At 48.6% G+C, this 22,551-nt stretch overlaps 1 protein-coding gene across 1 annotated transcript in view; it reads right to left on the minus strand.

Annotated features, from left to right (window-relative positions):
* Window positions 1-1,652: 1,652 nt before the first annotated feature.
* ALPK2 (alpha kinase 2) overlaps window positions 1,653-22,551 on the minus strand; it is a gene marked incomplete at both ends in the record, with an annotated part of 115,834 nt that continues 94,935 nt past the window's right edge. The window contains 3 exon segments of the mRNA XM_079717935.1: window positions 1,653-1,869; window positions 16,259-16,307; window positions 22,220-22,437. Coding sequence (XP_079574061.1) covers window positions 1,653-1,869; window positions 16,259-16,307; window positions 22,220-22,437 — 484 coding nt within the window.

Below are 22,551 nucleotides of genomic sequence, written 5' to 3' on the forward strand. Positions count from 1 at the left end.
CCACCCCGGACTGTGAGCGCTGCTGCCTTGTTTCTCTTTGTCTCCAAGTTGCTCCCTCCCAGAACTGAAGCAGCTGGATGCCTCCTCCAGCCGACTGCTGTTTGAACTCTAGGCCTAGTCACTCCCCTCAACATTTCAGGCCCTTCCTCCCTGTGATCTAGACACCCCTCCTAAGTGTGGTCTCAGGCCAGTACGCAGATCCCCTGGGAGCATGATGGAAATGCAGAGTCTCAGGCCCCACCCCAGACCCACCGATTCGGTGCCTGCATTTTCACAAGATCCCAGGGAGTTCGTGTCCACTTTCAGTTTGAGGAGCCCCCTCGGAGGAGGCCTAATAATCCTCCCTGGTCAGGGAGTAGTTGAAGCATCTTTAAAAACAACCAGCTAGGGCTTCCCTGGTGGCACAGTGGTTGAGAGTCCTCCTGCCGATGAAGGGGACGTGGGTTCGTGCCCCGGTCCGGGAGGATACCACGTGCCGCGGAGCGGCTGGGCCCGTGAGCCATGGCCACTGAGCCTGCGCGTCCAGAGCCTGTGCTCCACAACGGGAGAGGCCACAGCAGTGAGAGGCCCGCGTACGGCAAAAAAAAAAAAAAAAAAAGTCTATTACTTAGACAATAACAACAACACACTGTTGGGGCTCGAGATGTTCTTATAGTTCAGGGTGCGTGAAACAGTCGCTGAGCTGTCCTTTCAGTGTTTCCTCTTGCCCAGTGTGAACTGCTGTGGCCATTCTGCTCCACAGCTGGACAGGACCCAGACGGGTAGGAAGGAGAGCCCTTTGGAATGGGTGGGTGGGACCAGGACCCTGTGAGCTTGTGTGTCCCAGCCAGGATTTGTATGCATCTTCCAGAGTAATCCTACATGGGGCAGCCCTAGGTTTAGGGAGCTTGGATTTAGAGAGCAAAGTAGGAAGTGGATCAAACTGGAAGTAGTGCTTATAAGAATGGGGAAAACCACGGAGGCAAATATTTTGTGCTCCGGGACACGTATTAGGAAATCACTAATCCTGGAGGAATGTGAAATAGGGCCCACATTCTAAAGAAAAGTGTCTGTGCTAATACATGCCTCTTACACCTTTTGTCTAAAGATGAATTTAATTAAACAGAACATTCTAACCAGATACGTGAGTAATGATGGGAAGTGGCCTGACGTTTCGGAAGCCCCCCTCCAGCTACAATAGCATAATCGACTCTAGGGCGACAGATAGACCCAATGACGGAATTCATGTTTTCTGTTGATAGACTAGCTGGATGTCCAGAAGTTCTGAGGTTAGGAATGGGGGTGGGGAAGACTGGGGCTGTGGACAGACCCTGCTCAGGACCAAGTCCGTAACGAGACAGCCACGTGCAAATACACAAACAGACACGTAATGTGAGGTTGGTACCAAGGCTAACAGTATAGACAAAGATGGACTACTTTGAGACTGACAGTGGATTCAGTCTCTCCATAAGCCTGCTCACAAATCCTGCTCCGAAGTCATCTCAGTGAAGACAGCAGGTGACGGCTTTGGAAGCAGCTCCGAGTACAGGCAGCTGGGAATAGGGACTGTCACGCTGCTCTCTGCAGGCTATGTGTTCCCTCCAGGGTGTTTTCAAATTTCTACCCACAAGGCAGTGCGCTGCCAGCCGGTGACCGTTAGTTAAGAGGAGATGTTAGGTTTTCTTTTCTGCTGGGGTCCCAGATGCCGTCTTCTTCACGGTTGTGCGGTTTGGCTGAATTTTGCTTTTCCCGATGCTTGGCTTCTTCTGTTTCTGGCTGTTGTTTTGAAGCGACTTCAGCCCCAGCATTTTACAATACTTGTTACACTGGTGTAGCGCTTTAAATTGATCAATGAAGGTCATGGAACAGTTGCCTTTAAATCCTTTGTACCTGTGAGTTTGGGTGGAAGGAAACAATTTTTTTTTTTTTTAAACAGGACCCTTCACCAATATTAAAAGAAACGTTTCAGCGGGGAAACTAATGCTGTGTGAAAATATATTTATTCCTACTTTAGGCAAGAATGGCCAAATGGTTGACATAACTATTGATAGAAAAAACCTGTGGAATGAAGTAAAGACCAAAGATTATGATCAGACAAATGTTCTAGGGGTTGACAGTTCTGCTGTGTCAGCATTTTATAGCTTTTTTTTTTTTTTTTTTTCAGTCATAGTGACTAGTGCTGGACCATCTCCATAAAAATTAGAAGATCTCGGGGCTTCCCTGATGGCGCAGTGGTTGAGAGTCCGCCTGCCGATGCAGGGGACACGGGTTCATGCCCTGGTCCGGGAAGATCCCACATGCCGCGGAGCGGCTGGGCCCGTGAGCCATGGCCGCTGAGCCTGCGCATCCAGAGCCCGTGCTCCGCAATGGGAGAGGCCACAACAGTGAGAGGCCCACGTACCGCAAAAAAAAAAAAAAATAGAAGATCTCTTGGTGATCTGAAAGCCAACCCATCCCATCCAGAGGTTCTGAATAAACAAATCTAGAACTTTGGGGCTGGAAGAAGTTTAGACCCTTCCACTTATCATTGAAGGAGTTTAGGCTGAGAGGCTGTGCGGCCAGCCTAAGACAACAAAGCAAGTGGGTGTAAGAGAAGAGACCAGGGTGCAGCCCTCTGAGTCTCCCTCCTACAGAAGGGCTCTCTCCTGTGACAGTGCATCCTCTCCTCAGGAGGAGAAGAATCTGGGCCTTCGTCTCTGGTAGGCTCCTGGAGGGACCCTGCTGACCTGCCTGGAGTGGTCTCAGGGGCTCTTCCTTTGGGTTGGGACATTTCATATTCAAATCGTCAATGGCTGTGTTTTCCCATCTCGATTGATCATGGGAGGTAAGTGTCCTCCTGAATGGACAAGTCCCCATGCCCCCAAATCTCCAAAATCCAGCAAGAAAGCTGGTGAAGGGTTGCTGAGAGGATGACAATGAGGAAATGCATACAAACCACCTAGATCAGTGCATGACGTATAGTGGATGACATTCGATTAATGCTGGCAAGGCTGTAGTATAGTTGTCAAGGTTATAATTGGTGCAGCTGGTAGGGGCTTCCTGTGGAAAGGATGCTGAAGCTGAGATGGAAGGATATGGGATTTGCCTGGTAAAGAGGATACGCAGGGGTGTGGATGGCATATGAGGCCATCGACATAATTTTCAGGGCCCAGTGCAAAACGAAAACATGGGTTCCTTGGGCAATAATGATTAAGCCTTTCAAGATGACAACAGCAGAACATGCATTAAACGAAGCCCAGGCCCATCTGAGTGTCGGACCTTATGTGACCACACAGGCTGCCTGCCTAGGAAACTGGTCCTGCTGGGTGTGAGCGAGTTCTGCTGCATTTTATTAATAGGGCCAAACGCTAACTGGCAAAAGGAATCTGCAATGCTGGCATCGCGCTGAATCTGTAGCTAATATGATTCAAGAAATTGGGCCTCCTTCATTTGCTGGTAGAAACCATAAAGGCCAACAGACCTGAATTGAATGAACTGGGACTTGTGCGCTTTTCCCTAGGAAACCCAAGCTGGGTTTTAGGCTGTTAAGGGCCTGAAAGATTTCTTTCATCTCTGAAGCCAGAGCATCAGTGAGCAGCTCCATCCTGATGTGTCTGTTACAAATCCAGCCTGACCCTCCTTGAAGGGAAACGGCTCTTCCTCCTCTCCCTGGGAGCCCACAGTACGTTTTCTTGTGAAAAATGACTCCGTTTTTAAAAGCCAAACTCCCTCGTTGAAGAAGTCAGCCCAAGACAGGTGTTGACTCTAGCAGGGTAGAAAGAAATGCCACTGCCAACCATGTCATCTTTACATTTCTATCTTCTCCTGTAGGAGGTCATGAGAATGGCTGAAATAGCCTGCCTGCATTTCCTTGGTGCCTGAGCACGCCCCGGAGGGATGCGAGGCCACCTGGACCTGTGATTGTCAGATGGAATGGAAAGCCTAATCCCATCCTCCTGCCAGGGAGGCCCCACTTGTCTCACACCAGTTCCTGAGCTTCTCAAACTAGGATGATCAAAGGCAGCCTCCCTATGGAAGCACATTGGAAACTAGTCACGGTCATCTGTCTAAAGCTGCCTTGAGGCTTGTAAACATTCAGACAACACCTAGTCTCAGCAGAGAAGAATCACTAATTTGCACTGCAACCTCCCAGAAAATTTGCTAATTGCTTCTTAAGCCCAGCCTGGCGGCCAAGTGTATAATGCTGCCTAACAAATGGTCCCTTACATAATGGTTCCCACCTTCTGAAATGGGAATGGCTGAGTTTGGGACAAAAGAGCAGGACTTCTGGGCAGCCCAGCTGGGTGGAGCCCAGATCTCTTCCGAGGAATCTAGCACCTCCTTTAGACTCCTCCGGGAAAGCCAGAGTAGGCAGCAGAGACTGGGGCCGATTTTACTACAGAAGGCCGCAAGCAGATGGGGCAAGGCCCTAGAGTGAAGGCAGCTTTGCTCAGTCAAGGAGCCCCTGACTCAGCCCCTGGCTTCCTTCAAGCCCCAGCTCGAGTGCATTTCTGTGGAGCCTCCCCACTCTCACACCATGAGAAGAAATCTCTCCAGCATCTTCCCTGTATCCTTGTGAGAACTACATCCACTTCTCAGAATTCAGGGTATGCCTTCCCGTGCACAGACTGATCTCCCCCAGGACACTACTTTATGTCCAGAATACCTGTCTAGGGAGGCTTTTCAATAAAGGTCAGGGGAAGAAATGAATGCATGCCGACCCCATCCTCAGAGCTGCCTCATCTCAGCCCAGGGCATCTCCAGATCACACTGCTAAACTTCCTTTTCTCTCTCCATCTAATTTTGGACTCTCAAATGGGCCTCCCAGGCAATATGGAACATCCCTCCCCAGCTATCTCAGGTGTAGACTATTTTTGCTACCTAGCATCTGCAGAATTAAAAATCTTTCTCCTTTTTCAATTTGGTCTCTGTCTCAGCCAGGGCTCCTGGGCTTCTATTTGACCTCTTATTCTCTCAAACTCAGAGCCATTGCTGCTGCCTGGGAAGAAAATAGGGCAACATCGTTTGTGTTCCTAGATCAGTTAACCCAGAGCTTTTCCAAAGGACACAAGTTCAATTACACCAAATGCTCGTACACCCAAGAAATGAAAAATCCAGGCTCTCCTGCTTGTGGCCCACCTTGCATGCCACGTGTGCCATCTGCCACCCTCAGGATTGGAGGGGACCACAAATCTGAAGCATCATGACATCTCTCCAGCAAGGTCCCCATTGCAGACACTCGCCATTGTTGTTCTTGTTGGATGAACGTATTGGGTCGAACAGTGTCTCCCCCAAAAGTCATGTCCTTCCCAGAACCTCAGAATGTGGCCTTATTTGGAAATAGTGTCATTGCAGATGTCATTAAGATGAGGTCATACTGGAGTAGAACGGGCCCTTAATCCAATAAGGGCATCTTACTGGCGTCTGTGTAGGAAGAGGAGAGGATATAGACACACAGGGAGAATAGCACGTGACAACAGAGGCAGAGATGGGAGCCGTAATCTACAAGTCAAGGAACGCTGAGGATGGCAACGACCTCTGGAACGCAGGAGAGAGGAGGAGACACATTCTCCCTCAGAGCCTCCAGGAGAAACCAACCCTGCTGCCTGACTCTGGACTTTCAGCCTCCAGAACTGGGAAAGGACACATTTCTATTGTTTTAAGCTACCCGGTTTTGTGATAATTCATTTTGGAAGCCCAAGGAATCTAATACAATGGGAAAAAATAACCTTGTATTTGAGAACTTTCTCACACATTTCCATTTTTAGAAACCTTAGTTCTATTGAATTTTATTCACTGAATCTTTGTATCCTTATCCTCAAATTAGTATAATTTTCTAGCCCATCGCTTTAAATTATCCATCTTCCCTCACAATCTCCAAGCATGGAACAATAAATTCATTCTACTGAACATCATCCAGCGGAGTATTTTCGTAAATATCTTGCCCCTTGGGTGCGAGTGGGGAATACACATCACGCAGGGGCCTTGCTCAAGTGCTGGCTTGGATTGAGTAGGTCTGGGGTGGGGTCTGAGATGCTGCATTTCTAACAAGCTCTGAACCCATGCGGATGCAGGGACACCCCCCCCCCCGGAGTAGCAAGGAGATAGACTAAAGTGTGAATGATCTCACATCACCCTTCTTTGACTTCAGAAACCTCTTTAAATCGGAAAACGGATCTCTTTCCTTCTTGACATTTGTGTCATACAACTTTGTAAAAGCACACTGTCACAATCCACTTCAGGAGGAGGTAGGAGGCTATTTTTACATCCTGCCTTCGCTCCACACAGATTTATTCAGCTTTTCACCATTTAGTATTATGTTGGCTGCAGGTTTGTCATAAATGGCTTTTATAACGGTGAGATATGTTCCCTCTATACCCACTTTTTTCTGCATCTATGGAGACGATCATGTGGGTTTTGTCTTTTCTTTTGTTGATGTGGTGTATCACACTGATTGATTTGCGTATGTTGAACCATCCTTGTGACCCTGGAATGAATCCAACTTGATCATGGTATATGGTCCTTTTTATGTGTTGTTGGATTCTGTTGGCTAATATTTTGTTGAGGATTACACAGATTTATTCGAAATGTGTTGGAAACCATGCTAGGCTGACTTCTTGCTTAAAAGCGAGTCCTCTTGGGCTTCCCTGGTGGCGCAATGCTTGAGAGTCCGCCTGCCGATGCAGGGGACACGGGTTCGTGCCCCGGTCCGGGAAGATCCCACATGCCGCAGAGCGGCTGGGCCCGTGAGCCATGGCTGCTGAGCCTGCGTATCCGGACCCTGTGCTCCACAACGGGAAAGGCCCCAACAGTGAGAGGCCCGCGTACCACAAAAAAAAAGGAAAAAAAAGCGAGTCCTCTTTCCTCTCTTGCTGATAATGGATGGCACAGCCTTTCGGACTCATACGAAAACCACCACTTGACAGCAATGGTCGGCTTCTCCCTCAGCTTAGCACAGCTTCCCTGTGCAATTTACTGCCTCCAAACACGCCCAGAGAGGGAAGGGGGTGGAGCAAAGCTGCAGAAACTCCCACCTCTGGCTGCGTGGAAGAAATCAAGGTTCATGTCTGGCTTAATAAAGGACTCGTTTAAAGAAAACTCGGTGAGACAAGAAAAACCTATAGAGAATCCCCACACATTGGTAACCCTTTTAGAAGCAAGACAGAAACTATTTATAACAGAGGTTTTAGTCTGAGATGCTTTCTAAAGAAAATTTTAATTTATGAGGAACGGCTAGAAGGACTTGGAATTCAGGTTGAGGATGGTGGGGAGGAATTGAAATAAACCCCCTAGTTTGGGGAGGGGGTGTGCGTGTGCCGTGTCTGTGTGCAAAATAAAGCCAGGGCTGAATTTATGAACAGGTAGGATCGATTGTCACCTATGTGGAAAAGAGAGGGCGCTAAGGGAGCTGCCCGCTCTGGAACCATCTAGTAATTCCTGCCATTCCATCAATATCTCCATTTCTTCATGTTTGTTCATTCATTTCTCCATTCACTGGGCACCAGCTGTATGGCAGACATTGTAGGGGGATTAAAAAGGATTAATAATGTACGTGGCTCTTTTCCAGAAAGCTGGCATCTTGCAGGGGAAACAGATGCATAAACAAATAATTATATTATGCTGTGATAAAGGGCTCCAGTAACCCAGGGATGTGATTTTTTCCCCACTGCCTGGTGGGTTCTAAGGATGTTTCATGGAGGAATAATGGCTCTGGGATTATCTGGCAGGGGTAACAGCATGGACAAAAGTTCAGAGGATGTTCTGAGCAAGGGCAGGCATCCTGAGGAGAGACGAGGCCGGAGGCCATTTGTGGAAGGTTCATAAGCCATGCTGTCATTTTTCTTGTGCGTACTCAGTGTTTCCCAAAATATGTTCCAAGGAACAAGAGCCCCATAAGATGCTTTGAAAAAAATAATAATTCTGTGTTGTAAATACTGTGAAAAAATGCTATATAATCGCTTTCCTTGCCCCCTTGGGGTTCAAAATACACATCGGCTCTTGAAAGACCCTGTGAAGTCTCACACGGAGGAAACCTCCTACACTTATTCAAGTCAGGTCTCCCCAGATTATTTGACAACAGCCATCCTGTTTTCACATGACCACTTTGCAAACTGCTACCGTAAGAGTCATGGGGCCTTCTGGGGGGACAATGTACCGTAACGAAATCCGTTGCCCAGAGAAGTTGTATTCTGCTCCCGTCTCCAAGCTGACCTTGGAGGTCCCCTCTAGACAGGGGACCTCAGCCCCCAAACACCATGGGACCCCTGGTCCAGCCAGCACCGCCCACCCCAGCCTATCGCCAGAGCCCCCTGGGGGTGGTCCTTGCTTCTCGCCTTGTCCGGGGCACATGCCATGGCCACCCCGAGTGTAAGTCAGACCGTGGTCACACACCGCTCAGAAGGCTCCACCTCCCTTAGAACAGAGCCTGGCTCCTTCGCATGGCTGCCAGCCTCTCTGTCCTCGAGGCCACCACAGCCCCTGCCCTCAAGCCTCCATTAAGCAAGAGGCACAGTGTCTCCATGGAAACAAGCCCTGGCACTTTCTTCCCTGACATCCACCCAGGCTGGGAGAAAGCCGGAGGGCAGCGGCACGCCCACAGTCTGGTTCTCTGCTTCTGCTAGCAAGGCCATTCCAGCAGCCCTGCACGCTTGCCAGCTTTCTGCTCTGATGCCTTCTGAAGGTGCCCCCCATCTAGGGGGGCCTCTGTGATGTGAGCCCTAGGATGAGGGAGCAGAGAGGGGACCCAGGGGAGAAGAGGGGGCCCTAGATGTCTACTGTGGGTCCATTCTTGAGGCCAGGAGGCCCGTCCCCGTGGCTGTGCAGGAAGCATGCGGTCCTCGCCTTAATACATGAAATGGAATCTGAAGTCGGGATCCAAGAGAGCCAAGGAGGGGATACGGGGGACAAGACAGCCATGAAACAGGCAGTCTGAGGCTGAGCTGCTGTCCCAGGCCACAGAGCTCCGGCCCCCAAAGCCCCATCCTCATTCCACCTGCATATGGGGAGCCCCTTCAGGGCCACAGGGCCCGGAAGGTAAGGTGAGAGCATCAGCCTCGTCAGAAGAGCACCTGCTCCAGGGTGTGGGGAGGGTGGCGTGGAGGCCACCCTGGACAAGCCCCGAAACCCTGAGGCAGGGGCTTCTCCTCTGAAACGGGCTCTATTCAGCCCCGCAGTCTGTACCTCTATGGGCTCCTTCTCTTCGGCCTTTTTAGACACACACACATACCCCCCATGCCTTTTTCTAGTGGCATCTCCCTCTTCAATCCCCGTAACCTGGAGCCCCACCGCTGCACTTTGTGTAGACCTTCCTGAAGGCACTGTAGCTTTTTTCCAGACAATTCTGGCCTTCACCCAGCCCTACCCTCTCAGGCGCTTGTGACCCCTGACCCTTGGCTATCACGTCCTCATCCTTCATTTCCCTCCTGCTGTCTACCAGCCTGTCCTGCAGGGGGCGGTCTCGAGTCCATCAATCTTTCGAGATCTTCTTTCAGTTCAGACTTGTCTCTGAATCTGGAAGACAAATGACTAGGGGCCTGGCTGTGTCCCTCTGGTTCTGGGCATGGACCGGGCAGGGGGTAAATAGTGAGTAGTGTTGGGGAAGTGGGAGGAAGCCCATGGCTCCAACTCCAGTCACTTCAACAGAACTGTCTTTTGTGAGACTTTGGACAGGAGGCCAAGAGACTGCCATGCTATTCCCGCTCTGTGGACAGGCTGGGTCCTGGCTGACTCTTGGGCCCAGGAGACTCTGAACACACACTAGGAGCACTGCCAGCAGTGCCAGCCTCGCCAAAATTGTGAAGAGAATAAGTGTTCCCATCATGGGCCTCCACACCTCCTTGATGGCAAAGACTGGCCAAATAAACCAGCCACTGGCCAAGTAACTCTGTTACATAATGACTTGATTGGATTTAAATGAGATGCAGGCTGCCTTCCAGGGTAGGTGACAGCAGTGGCAGAATGGGAAGGCAGATATTTGGGGTGTGAAAGTGCCTTTGTTAGGTCCCTTAGGCCTGTGAGACTGGTCCCCTAAAGCCTGGTGTTGGTGAGTCAGCTAGAACATCCGGGATCTACAGCGACACGGGCCTGCTGTGCAAAGCACTTAAAGGATGTCAGGAAATTCTGTTCCAAATCCCTTTGTTTCCTCCCCTCCTGGAAGATTCATGCGTTGCATTAAATAGTCGCCCAGAGTCACCACACACACACACACACACACACAGCACACGCCCCCGTGTGCACACAGGCACACCCCCGAGCCTTTTCTCAGGGTGTGTTTCTTGAATATTAGATCCCATTTCCTTCCACCCACAAGTATGTTTCAGCCCCTCCTCTCCAGGCAGGGTGGTGTCTCGGGATTGTGCCTGGGTTAAGCATCCCAGGTGGCTGCTGCCACCCTGTCTGTTCATAGCACACAGGGCTCCATGGTGGGCTGCTCTTGGCATGGATCGCAGATCCTTTTTCTGGAACTCAGCTGACTGAATGTGGGAGACTGTGTTAATTTTTCCTGTTTCATGGCTCATAGGACATCATGCTGATGCCAGGAGAGCCTGCTTTCTTGAGGCAGCTGTCCTCACTGTGTGTCTGTCTTGATATTTGGGCCCTATCACCTCACATTTGCCACTCAGCAAGAACAAGCCATTCGTGACTCTCTCCAGGGTCTCCTGAATTTGGTTTCCACGTCAGGGATGCCTGACACATGCCATGTATCCTCTGCCTGATTGTTCTTTCTTCCAAAGGTAGAGCCGCGATGCTGGCTGGCAGCCTGGTGGCCACAGGGAGGGGTTCCTCTGTGGTTATTGATATCGATCCTATTTTTGGTTCAATGCTTACAGACTGGGAAGAAATCTGCTCAGGGTACTTTTCTTTGTTTTTCACCAACATGAAGTGGGCTTTTGGGGGAAAGATTACAGAAGACAAAAGCATTGGCTCTGGTGCCCTCTGGTGGCTGAATCGCAATATCACCATCTCCCCAGAAACTCAACTGCTGGCTGGGGACAGGTGTGTGTGTTTGCAGGACCCGCTGTGACATGTGCAACCCTGTTCCCCAACACGTGTTGGTATACACTGATTTTAGTTCGATTCGGTTAAATTTCCAAGTCTTCGGGTATGGAATTCGTCATTTCTTCCTCCTCTCCCTTCAGAGAACTCTAAATGCTCAAGCGATTTCAAATCAGAAATATGTTTGACAGTGCCGTTAGTATCTTGGGTCTGCCTAGAAAATGGATTATTCGATGTTGAAGCAATCCTATTTGCCACACTTTGTAACATGAAGTTTTGGTACTCAACACTGCCAAAGGATTGTAGGTATTGGGGTACAGGAGATTGGGATACAGCTTTCTTATCGGTGGCTCACAGGACAATATGCCATGCTTCAGTTTTAAGGCTCATATCACCAGGTAAAGTTGCATTAAAGTGAATAAGTCATGACGGTCCCCTATTTTCTTTTATAAGATTATAAATAGTTTACCCTTAAAATAGTATTATGACTTCACTGAACAAGCCAGGTCCCATTTACTGGGGTGTCCGCAGTCAAACCTGGGGTTCAGGTTGAGTCACAGGGAATATTTTCTTTAGATGAAAATAAGTGGCTCCTCTTCCTGAAGAAGATCCGGACCACTGTCAGCCAAAAAAGGGTGGACCCTAAATTTGGGAGATTTTCTTCTTTCTGGTTTAAATTTATTACCATCATTGTTAATAATTATTAAAGTAAGTCCTATCTGCCTCCTCACTGTTTCTCCTGTCCATACCTGGTGTTCTTTTTAATGCGATTAAAAGAACATGTGTAATGCTGCCTACATGGAGCACTGCTTCTTAGGACGGGGGCACCCATTCCCTAGGCTTCCGGAGAGTGGGCCACTCTCCCTCTCCAGCACGGATGAAGGACGCCTGCGCAGGCTGCCCGCTAAGAATTAAGAGAAGGTGCTCAGTGCTCAACCACTAATCTCCTCTCCTGCTCTCTGGAAACCCTCTGGCATCTGCCAGGCTCCCCAGTCTTTCCTTCCCCTGCTCGAGACTGCTTCCCACCTGGACTTCTTCGCCTGTCTGTAAGCTGCCTTTGCACTTGAATCCTTTGCAAGTCTCTCCCATTGCCTGGTCTCCATTCTGCAGCTTTGACTTTCACTAGAGTTTCTTCAGTAGCACCTCGCCTCCTGTCCCTTGGGGCCCCATACCCCATGCAGGGCTGTGCCTACAAGCAGGCTGTCGCCTTTCCCTGCCCCTGATGCTCCTTGCATGGCAAGTAAAAAGGCAGGATGGACCCAGCCCCCAGGGGCCTCCGAAGGCATCTCTCAGACCCCGCCCCTTGTCCTCTGGTCAGAGAAGCTTCCCCTTTTATCAGTTTTTCAAAAACTGTGCTTCTAAGGAACATTTCTTTGGAGAAAAAAAAAAAAATGTGACTTCAAATAAAAGTTTTTAAAAAACACAATGGACAAGATGATCTAATACTCCTAATATCTAATTTTTCTCAGACACTTCAGAATTTCCTTCTCTCCCACCCCCTCCTTGGGAGGGAGGCAGTAAGTAACACTTAATAGACAACATTTTGCACTGGGCTCCAGCTACCAGCTCTAATGGGTGCTGGGCAGCTGTCCCAGGCCAGATAAGTCACATTAAAGCTGAGAATAAAACCAAAGGGATTGGATTTCATTTTTAAATTAGGAGGAAAAAAAATATATGGTCTAGGTTCCTGGAAGCCGTTAAGATGCTTTTAAAAGGTATCTTAAATCATCACTCTTATGCTTGCCTTAGTTTTTGAAACTTCTTGGGCAGGTTTCTGCTTTGTTTTGGTAGACAGTTGTTCCAGATAATGGTATGGAATTTGCCTACCCTGGGGTCAGGCTGGGGCATGGGTTGGGGGGAAGGTATTTATGAAGCATGTACTGAGCTTCAGGGACTGGATGCAGATGAACTGGGGGAATCTTTTTTTTTTTCTTTTTGCGGTAGGCGGGCCTCTCACTGTTGTGGCCTCTCCTGTTGTGGAGTACAGGCTCTGGACGCACAGGCTCAGCGGCCATGGCTCACGGGCCCAGCCACTCCGCGGCACGTGGGATCTTCCCGGACCGGGGCACGAACCTGTGTCCCCTGCATCGGCAGGCGGACTCTCAACCACTGCGCCACCAGGGAAGCCCGAACTGGGGGAATCTTCAAGACAACCCCATGTCCCCATTCTGTAGATCAGTGGCTTTGAGAATGTCAGGTCTCACGTCCACCGAGCTGGTACGATAAGAACCCAGCATTCAAACCAGGTCTGGATGAGGCCTGAATTTTTAATGTTCTGCAAATATGGAGCCTGTAAAGGAAAGCTTTAACTTGGGAATTTTTTCTGGGGTCCAGGAAAAGTCTTTCATAAATAGGGGTACCATATATTTTCTCAATGGGGAAACTTATCCAGGACAAATGAGTAACTAGACAGGACGCTAGGATGGCAGGCATGAAATAGTACTGTCCTGGGCAAATCAGGCTGTACTGTCACCCTTTTCATCACATGGGCCTAATTCCTATGACACCAAGAAGAAAGGCTACCACTAGAAGAATCAGAAGTAAGTGGCAGGACCAAGAACTGAACCCAAGTCTTCTCCTAAAAGCCCTGTTCTCCTCACTACATCGTACTCCCCTCCTGATGTGCTCTCTCCACAAGCCCAAGGCCATGACCCAATTCCCTGACCCATATGACAGGGCTCCGGTCAGCAAGGGGGATGGAGTGTGGAGCTAGGAAAATACAATTTTGTGCTGGAACTGAGCAGATTTTGAGAAGGAAAATATGCCAACTGCATCTTAGTTCTAAAACCAAATTAGAAGCTTTTGCGTAGGTGGTGAGAACTTCATGAATCAGACTTATTGATCTGGAGGTTAAAAGAGAGTGGTCCCTTTTCCACTTTTTTCAAATCCCTCTACTTTTCTCCATCCTCCATATACTAATTGAAAATTAGTGTACTTGTGAAAGCACTGCTGATGCCAATGGTCTGAGATAACCAGAAAGCTCAAGTAAATAAGTTGTTCCCAGCGGCAGGAGAGTGAGCTATATTAATCATGCTATTTTATTGTCCGTGTTTCTGACACTTTGACATCTGGGGCTTTGCTGGCCCTGGACAGACTCCCCTTCCCAGGGTTAGCCAATTCCTAGAGATAGTAAATGACTGGCCTTCTAGAATGCCTTTCATATGCCAACTAACCAATCTGCAGCCTACTCCCACCATCTCCTCTATCGGGGTCTCACACTCTGGGCCACTATCCATCTGCCCTAATCACCCCAGGGCAGGCACCAGATGACCTCAGCCAGCTGGACACCCCAGAGCCTGCGGGAACTTTTCAAACTAGTCAATTCCAAGCTTGCCGACCCAGCCCCACCTACTCCTTCCCTCAAAAATCACAGTAAAAGCTCTCATCCATGTTTTCCCCTCACTCCTTCTGCCTCCTGACTGACCCTGATGCTTCCCCATGTGGCCCCCCCATGGCCTGGCAAGCCCCCTCCTCTTGGGAACTGGGACTAAGTCTTTTCAGTGGCAATTGTCTCCTGATCTGTCAGCTTCATCATATCTGAACCATAAGAAAGCCTACTTTAATTGAAAGATAGTTGATGTACAATATTGTATGTTACAGGTGTACAATATAGTGATTCACACTTTTTAAAGATTATACTCCATTTATAGTGATTATAAAATATTGGCTATATTCCCCATGTTGTACAATATATCCTTGTAGCTTTTTTTTTTTTTTTTTTTTGCGGTACGCGGGCCTGTCACTGTTGTGGCCTCTCCCGTTGCAGAGCACAGGCTCCAGACGCGCAGGCTCACTGGCCATGGCTCACAGGCCCAGCCGCTCCGCGGCCTGTGGGATCTTCCCAGACCGGGGCACGAACCCGTGTCCCCTGCATCGGCAGGCAGACTCCCAACCACTGCACCACCAGGGAAGCCCTTGTAGCTTATTTTATACCTAATAGTTTGTACCTCTTAGTCCCCTACCCCTATATTGCCCCTCCCCGCTTCTCTCCCCCCACTGGTAACCACTAGTTTGTTCTCTGTATCTGTGAGTCTGCTTCTTTTTTGTTATATTCACTAGTTTGTTGTATTTTTTGGATTCCACATATAAGTGATACACAATGTCTTTCTGACTTATTTCACTTAGCATAATGCCAAGTCCATCCATGTTGCTGCAAATGGCAAAATTTCAATCTTTTTTATGGCTGAGTAGTATTCCATTGTATGTATATATATATATATATATATATATATACACCACATCTTCTTTATCCATTCGTCTGTTGATGGACACTTAGGTTGCTTCCATTATCTTGGCAACTGTAAATAATGCTGCTATGAACATTGGGGTGCATGTATCTTTTTGAATTAGCAGTTTTAATTTTTTTGGATATATACCCAGCAGTGGAATCTGTGGGACATATGGTAGTTCTATTTTTAGTTTGAGAAAACTCCATACCAAAACCTCCATTTTAAAACACACGCCATCCCTTCTAAAAGTCACTTGCTTGCCCCACCCCACCCCCGCCATTTCTTCCTCCTTACAAATGGTCCTAGTACATGGGAAGAGCAGCAGTGGGAGAAAGCATGGTAGCTCCAACCTGGAGCTTTATTTTCACGAAGAACCTCAAATAGCCTGCTCTCTCCTCATTAGTGGTCAAGCAAAGCAGTGAGAAGAGACAGTTTGTTCAAGAGATACCCCAGTAAAATGTTATTTTAGTGCTGTCCGGGCACACCCCACAGTGAGCAAAGCAACTCCCTATGCTAAATTAGGAAATCAATACCGCTGACAACAACCATAGTCACCAATCACAGCCCTTCCATAGCCATTTGCCCCTGTAATCAATCATCAACATGGGAGTCTGGGAGCCGCCTAAAATACTTTTTAGTGAAAAGTATGGGGAAAATACATTAGAAATATGCAAATTGAGTTCACCCAATTGCAAAAATAGAATTTTTAAAGAAGCTTCTAATAGTGAAGATATTAAATGTAGAAAAACAGAATATTCGTAGTTAAAAGGAGTCCCAATAATGCTGGCATTTCCCCCCGCAACCATGGGCCACCTGTTAGTAATCAACCTTGAAATGCGTTCAGAGTTCTTATTTGTTTCAAAGTTAGGAAACAAATGTGTTTCCCTGGGAGAACAAAGTCCATAAATATTTTAGGTAAGTGAGAGAAGTGAACTGAATTCATCCCAAGAACATCTGTCTTTCACAGTTAGGACAAGAAATCTCCTCTGCCCACATCAGCCTAACAGCCTCTGCCCAGTAGGTGTTTAGAAACCCAGAGGTAAGTGATAGGCACTTGATTTTTTTCTTCTACTCACCCTTTAGCCAATGTTGCTATGCCAACGTCAGTCAACTTCATTCCTACACCTATGGGAAGAGAGAGTAAAGACGGGATTTGTGTTACACGGGTCTCCTCAGAAAAGAGGGACCATCTACTCACAGGGAGGGGTAGCGTCAGCCCCGTCATCATTTCCCTTCCTGCATAAACACACACCTTCCTCCTTGTTTCCATCAGCAGAAGCTGACAGCCTTTCAGATGTGCATCCTGCTTTACGGGACCATAATGGGCAAGGCAGGCTTCTGAGGCAGCCGGTCAGGGAGCAAGGGGCAGGGCCTGCTGCCTCACAACACATGCCCTTTACAGCTCCGGAAACGAAAATGCTGTCCTCTGCCTGCCTGGTCCACTGCCTCTGCTGGAGGAGGGAGGCCTGTCACTTGTCCCAGGAATTCTCCCCCCAGAAACGCTCTGATTTGGGCTTAGGCCTGTTCCGTGCTCTTCATCAAAAGCGGAAGCCCTTGTACAACAGTGAGAGAGTTCAAGGTGGCCTTTGTTGAGTTCAAGGCCAGACTCCAAACACACAATTGCCCATCTCCAGAAAGATGGCATGCCGATTCAGGACTGAAGGTTTTCTGGGTCGGCTTTAGACCCAGGGAAGCACTACTGAGTTATGTGTAGAAAGACTTTTTTTTGTTTTTTGCGGTACGCGGGCCTCTCACTGCCGTGGCCTCTCCCATTGCGGAGCACAGGCTCCAGACGCGCAGGCTCAGCGGCCATGGCTCACGGGCCCAGCTGCTCCGCGGCATGTGGGATCCTCCCGGACCGGGGCATGAACCCGTGTCCCCTGCATCGGCAGGCGGACTCTCAACCACTGTGCCACCAGGGAAGCCCTACGTGTAGACTTTTAACCATTGGTCTGGAGATGTCACGCGCGGTCTAACCTTTTGATGCTTATCCCAACCTCTCTCCATTAAGCCATTGGAAGTTGCGGGATGGGGGGCGGGATACCCAATCAACAAAACAGCTGCCTGAGCTTCCCACGCTGGTCCCTAAAAACGCCATAGGCATCCCTGGTAGAATCCCAAGCGCTCAGGAGTCCTTTTGCTTCTCCCCTCGCAGCAGGAGCAGATGGGAGAGTGGCTAAGGAACCAGGGATTCAAAGAGAATGAAAGTCCTACTGTCTTGCAAGGTGGGGAAGGGCAAGGTTGCTGTCACCTTCTGCAATCGAAAAGCGCCATCCTTTCTTACCCAGGTCTGGAAGAAGGCAATCCTCTCTGACGTCCAGAGCGTGGACAGCCTCCGGCCTTTCCAGAATCTCCTTGCCAGACCAGCTACCATTTCTGCTCCTGCCTCTCTAGGGTCGTGGCTGTAGGCACTGGCTCCGACTCCGTGGACCGCTGCCTTAATCTCACCCGTGCCATCTTGTGACCGGCCTTTTCCGGCAGGGCATGGGGTCCATGGTGCTATGCCACCTGAACCTCGCCTCCTCTTCTCTGGCCCCCGACTCTTGTCCCACCAGGCCAGGCTGTGGTCACTATATTCCCCAAGGCCAGCCGGCGACTTGCTCACTGAAGGGCCTGGCGGCCCAGAAGCCAGTCTGGGCTGTGGACGAAGGAACCAGCATCCCTGGCAAAAGCCAACCCTGGGGGTCAGGCCTGATGGCAACCTAGTTCCATGGGTCTCCCTCATATGAGCACTGTTTTCTGAGGCTCAGAAAAGGACAGCTAGGGACTTCCCTGGTGGCGCAGTGGTTAAGAATCCGCCTGCCAATGCAGGGGACACGGGTTCGAGCCCTGATCTGGGAAGATCCCACATGCCGCAGAGCAACTAAGACCCTGTGCCACAACTACTGAGGCTGCGAGCCACAACTACTGAGCCTGCGCACCTAGAGCCCGTGCTCCGCAACTGGAGAAGCCACCGCAGTGAGAAGCCTGCGCTCCTCAAAGAGTAGCCCCCCCTCCCCCAAACTAGAGAAAGCCCGCGTGCAGCAACGAAGATCCAACGCAGCCAAAAATAAATTAAATTAAATTTAAAAAAAGAAAAGGACAGCTACAGCATTAATTTTCTGATTCAGCAATGTCTGCCTGGAGTGAGGCAAAAATACATGTCATGCTGCTGTTCAGACAGAAGCAAAGAGTCCTGCTATTCTGCAGTGCACCTGGGAGCTAAATTAGACACAGCACTTCGGGGAGCCAGTAAGCATTTTAAAAGCCTCTTTCACAGTTGGCAACTAATTCATCTCATTCTTTCAAAGCTGCTAACAACTAAAACACATGTAGAAATGCTTCACATAGTTTTTATGATAGGAACTGGGCTTTAAAAAAAAAAAATACGACTCCAAACTGCAAAAGCCCTCTTTGGACATCTTGTTTTGTGGAAAAGTTGTACTTAAAAAGTACAGCTCTAAGCTGCATAGAAGTCCAATTTTAAAGAGTCATTTGGCAAAAGGTCCTTGAGCTTGGGAATTGCTTTTCCTCAATTCTCACAATTACCAGCTGTCATTGATGTTTGGAAAAGTAGAATTTGATTTTCAAAAGGAAACTTCTCTCTTGGTTTTATAGTTTGCCAGCAATTCAACAAAGGTTACTAAGGGTCTCTATAGGATAATAATTTAGATTATAGTGTGCAGCTATTTAACCAAGTTGGGGATAATAGTCATCTACAGGTTGTTTCTGATGGAAGTCAGGAAGAAGGCAGTATTACAGTTTGCTCTCCAGAACTTGAGTTCTTGGGTTATTTGGGTGACAGCTTCTTAGGAAGCCCAGTGGTCTCTGGTGTGTGCAGATCTTAGGGCTAAATCACAGGCTCACCTTTCACCCCACTGACCTGCAGGACTCACCACAATCTCATCAACAAGCCAAGGCAACCAGGGAGAGAATAACTTAAGAGTCTGAGAAAGTGAGACTTGAGCTTGGGTTTGTTTGGGATTTTAAATCCTAATTCCAGTGTCTTAGTAACATTATAAAATATGGGGATCACTTAGAGAATGGATGTGTTATCTTGTGCCACAGTGATAATGACAATAGTAAGATTCTTCCCAGCAGCAGCAGAGAGTAAATAACCACCCTTATGAAACACCATGCCAACACTTTCAACCACACACGTCATTTACGGGGAGATATAACGTTCCACTACAGCTGTTTACTAGTGCCTGGAAGCAAAATTAACTGTGCATGAAGCTCCGGAGTGTTGCTTTTCAGTAGATGAACTGTATCTAATGAAAAATTAACTCTGAAGGAGGAAAGATGGGGAAGTCTCAACAGTTGCACGGACAGTCTAACTAAAATAGCTGTCTGTTTAAGACCGTATTGTCTGTGTGTGGCAGCAAAGTCTCTTCAAAAGTGAGTAGGGCTTGGCACAGTGGTTCAGAGTCCACCTGCCGATGCAGGGGACACGGGTTTGTGCCCTGGTCCGGGAAGGTCCCACATGCCGCGGAGCGGCTGGGCCCGTGAGCCATGGCCGCTGAGCCTGCGTGTCCGGAGCCTGTGCTCCGCAACGGGAGAGGCCACAACAGTGAGAGGCCCGCGTACCGCAAAAAAAAAAAAAAAAAAAAAAGTGAGTGGATATGGCCGGCTTCAACTTGCAGATCAGCCTCCCCTGCAAGTCTGTAACATTGCACTTCCCAGCTGACCTCAGAGGAGTCCCTCACAGGAACCTTTGACATTAAGGGATACTTGGAAATCTTGCAAATTTGTAAATTTGAGTTTTAGTGGAAAGAGTTTGGGGTTCAGAGTCAGAAGCAGTGTTGGAGTCTTGGACCCCTCTTCTTCTTAGCTGAGTGAGCTGGGGATTAGATCATTATCTCCCAGCCTCTGTTTTCTCATCTGTAAAATGGGGATCATAACATCTCTTTGGCAGGGTTATTATGAAGATTAAACAAAAAATAGGGGAAAATGAGTGCAGACAAAAACTGGTGAAATCCACGTAAGGTCTGTAGTCTTGTTAATTACATCGTGCCGATGTGAGTCTCCTGGTTTTGATAGTGTACTGTAGGTATGTAAGGTGTTATCATGAGGCAAAGCTGGGTGAAGGGTACATGGGGACCCCTCTGTACGTTTTTACAATCTCTCATGTCTATGGTTATTTCAAAAGTTTCTAAAAATAGGGAACTCTTACTATGTGTCCATGCTGCACTAAATGTCTTGCTATCTCATTTCATCCTCCCAACCACCCCACGTGGAAATTACTGAGGCACAGAGAAGTAAGTGGTTTGCCTAAGGCTAACAGCTAGAAAGTGGAGGTGCAGGAAATAGAACCCACAGGCATTCTTGCTCTTCACCACCATGCTGTAGAGAGCTTGGGATTTTTTTTTTTTTTTTTTTTTTTTTGCGGTACGCGGGCCTCTCACCGCTGTGGCCTCTCCCGTTGGACGCACAGGCTCAGTGGCCATGGCTCACGGGCCCAGCTGCTCCGCGGCATGTGGGATCCCCCCGGACTGGGGCACGAACCCATGCTCCCTGCATCAGCAGGCGGACTCTCAACCACTGCGCCACCAGGGAAGCCCAAGCTTGGGATTCTTATACGTGACAATGTTTGACATTAGTAGGTACTCAGCTATAGTTCAGATTTTTTTCTTAAAGCATTATTATTTGGAAAGGAATAGGAAAGCCCCTGTGGCGGAAGCTGTTGGGACCCTGCCCATTACCCTCACCCTCACCCCTTCCATGCACACAGCTCTAAGTCCAGGTACCACCACCAGCATCTCTTGGCCTGAGAACAAGCTCTGATCACAGGCACCTGCTTTGCTCAGCGTGGCTTGCCCATGCGCTGGTGGCAAACGCAGGGGAGTTAACACCCCCATCTGGAACAGCCTGCTGCTGGTAAGTAAAGGGAGTTGGAGTATAAATACCCCTGCTCCCTCACTCCTTGGGTGTGCTAATTCTGAGAAGTGTGTTCTGCCCAGCCTCCCCCAGTTTCCCCAGCGGGCATGAGCTTCAGTAATACACAGTGGTAACCGGGTATAAGGTACCCTATTGACTTTCTTTCCCTTCCCTGCCACACTCCCTCAGTCTCCTACCAGTGTTTCCTGGGATCCCCTCCCAAATATTTGCACTTGAACACCTGCGTGCAATAAAGGATTAACCTTGCCTAAATAAAGGATTCGTTTTTGCCCAACTTTTTGGAGGTAACTGCTAAGCTCTGATAAGAGTGTCCAAAGAGGCTAGAGGCAGGGGTCAGCCTCACGAGCAGGCAGTGATGTCTCCCTAATAAAATCTCTGAACACCAAGGCTCAGGGGAGCTCTCCTGGTTGGCAGTGCTCCCACATCACTGAGGGGAGAAGCACTGTCCCCATGGCTTCACCAGGAGGGGACAAATGGAAATTCCCACCTGGTCTCTCCTGGACTCTTTCCCGTGTGTCTCTTCCCTTGGTTGATTTGAGTCTGTATCTTTTCACTATAATAAACCGTAACCACGAACATAATAGCTCTCCTGAGTTCCGTGATGTCCTCCCAGGAAATTAATGAACTTGAGGGTGGTCTTGGGGAAGCCCCAAACTGCAACTTGTCTCAGGGCTGTCTCTGTGGGAAACCTAATGATGACATCCCTACTTCATACAACAAATGTATTCCCCAAAATGTGGGTATAAACTGAAAACATGCTGTAAATTCACCAGCAGAGCTTAAAATCTAAAGCAACTGTGAAAGACCCTTTCACCTATTAAGAATGAATTCTTACATTTTAATTTATCTTTTGGTACATCTGGATTTTCATGTGTACATCTGAATTTGTGCCTATTGAGGATACAGAGTGCCAGTTTTTGGTTACCTGTTGTAATGGGAAGGTGTTACTGGAATGAATTATTAAAATGTACTTTGTTACTCCATTGAGTTGGTCACTTCGGGCTCCTTTGTTGCTTTGTTTCTGGTGAGACACTTTCTGCTGGTGAAGGTGCTTATAGTCTGTACCCAGCAGACCTCTCCCTCTGCCCGCCCCACCCCGCCCCCAGGAACATCCCAGGCCCACAGCATCCCTGGAGCCCAGGCCAAGCCACTCTCCTCACCCTGCATGTCTGTGACCAGGAGGCAGCCACTTGTTTTCTGGTAGACCCAGTGCTGGAAGGTGCAACATTTCTGACCAGCCTCCGATTCTCTTCTCAAGAAGTTTATCTCCTTCCCATCCCTGATGGAATACTTCACAAATTCTCCAATCAGCTCTTCCTCCACTGTTGCGTATGGGATATTGTTCTCAGGTCGATGGATAAGAAAAATAGGAATGATCCTGGAAGGGAAGAGAACATGGGCACGCATCGTGTTCTTAGATGGGAATAAAGATGGTGGGGATATTCTATCCTGACCTGGAGGAGTAGGGAGCTGCAGGATAAATCCTTGAGTT

Source organism: Hyperoodon ampullatus (genome assembly GCF_949752795.1).
Source record: "Hyperoodon ampullatus genome assembly, chromosome: 13".
Classification (NCBI taxonomy): Eukaryota; Metazoa; Chordata; class Mammalia; order Artiodactyla; family Ziphiidae; genus Hyperoodon; species Hyperoodon ampullatus.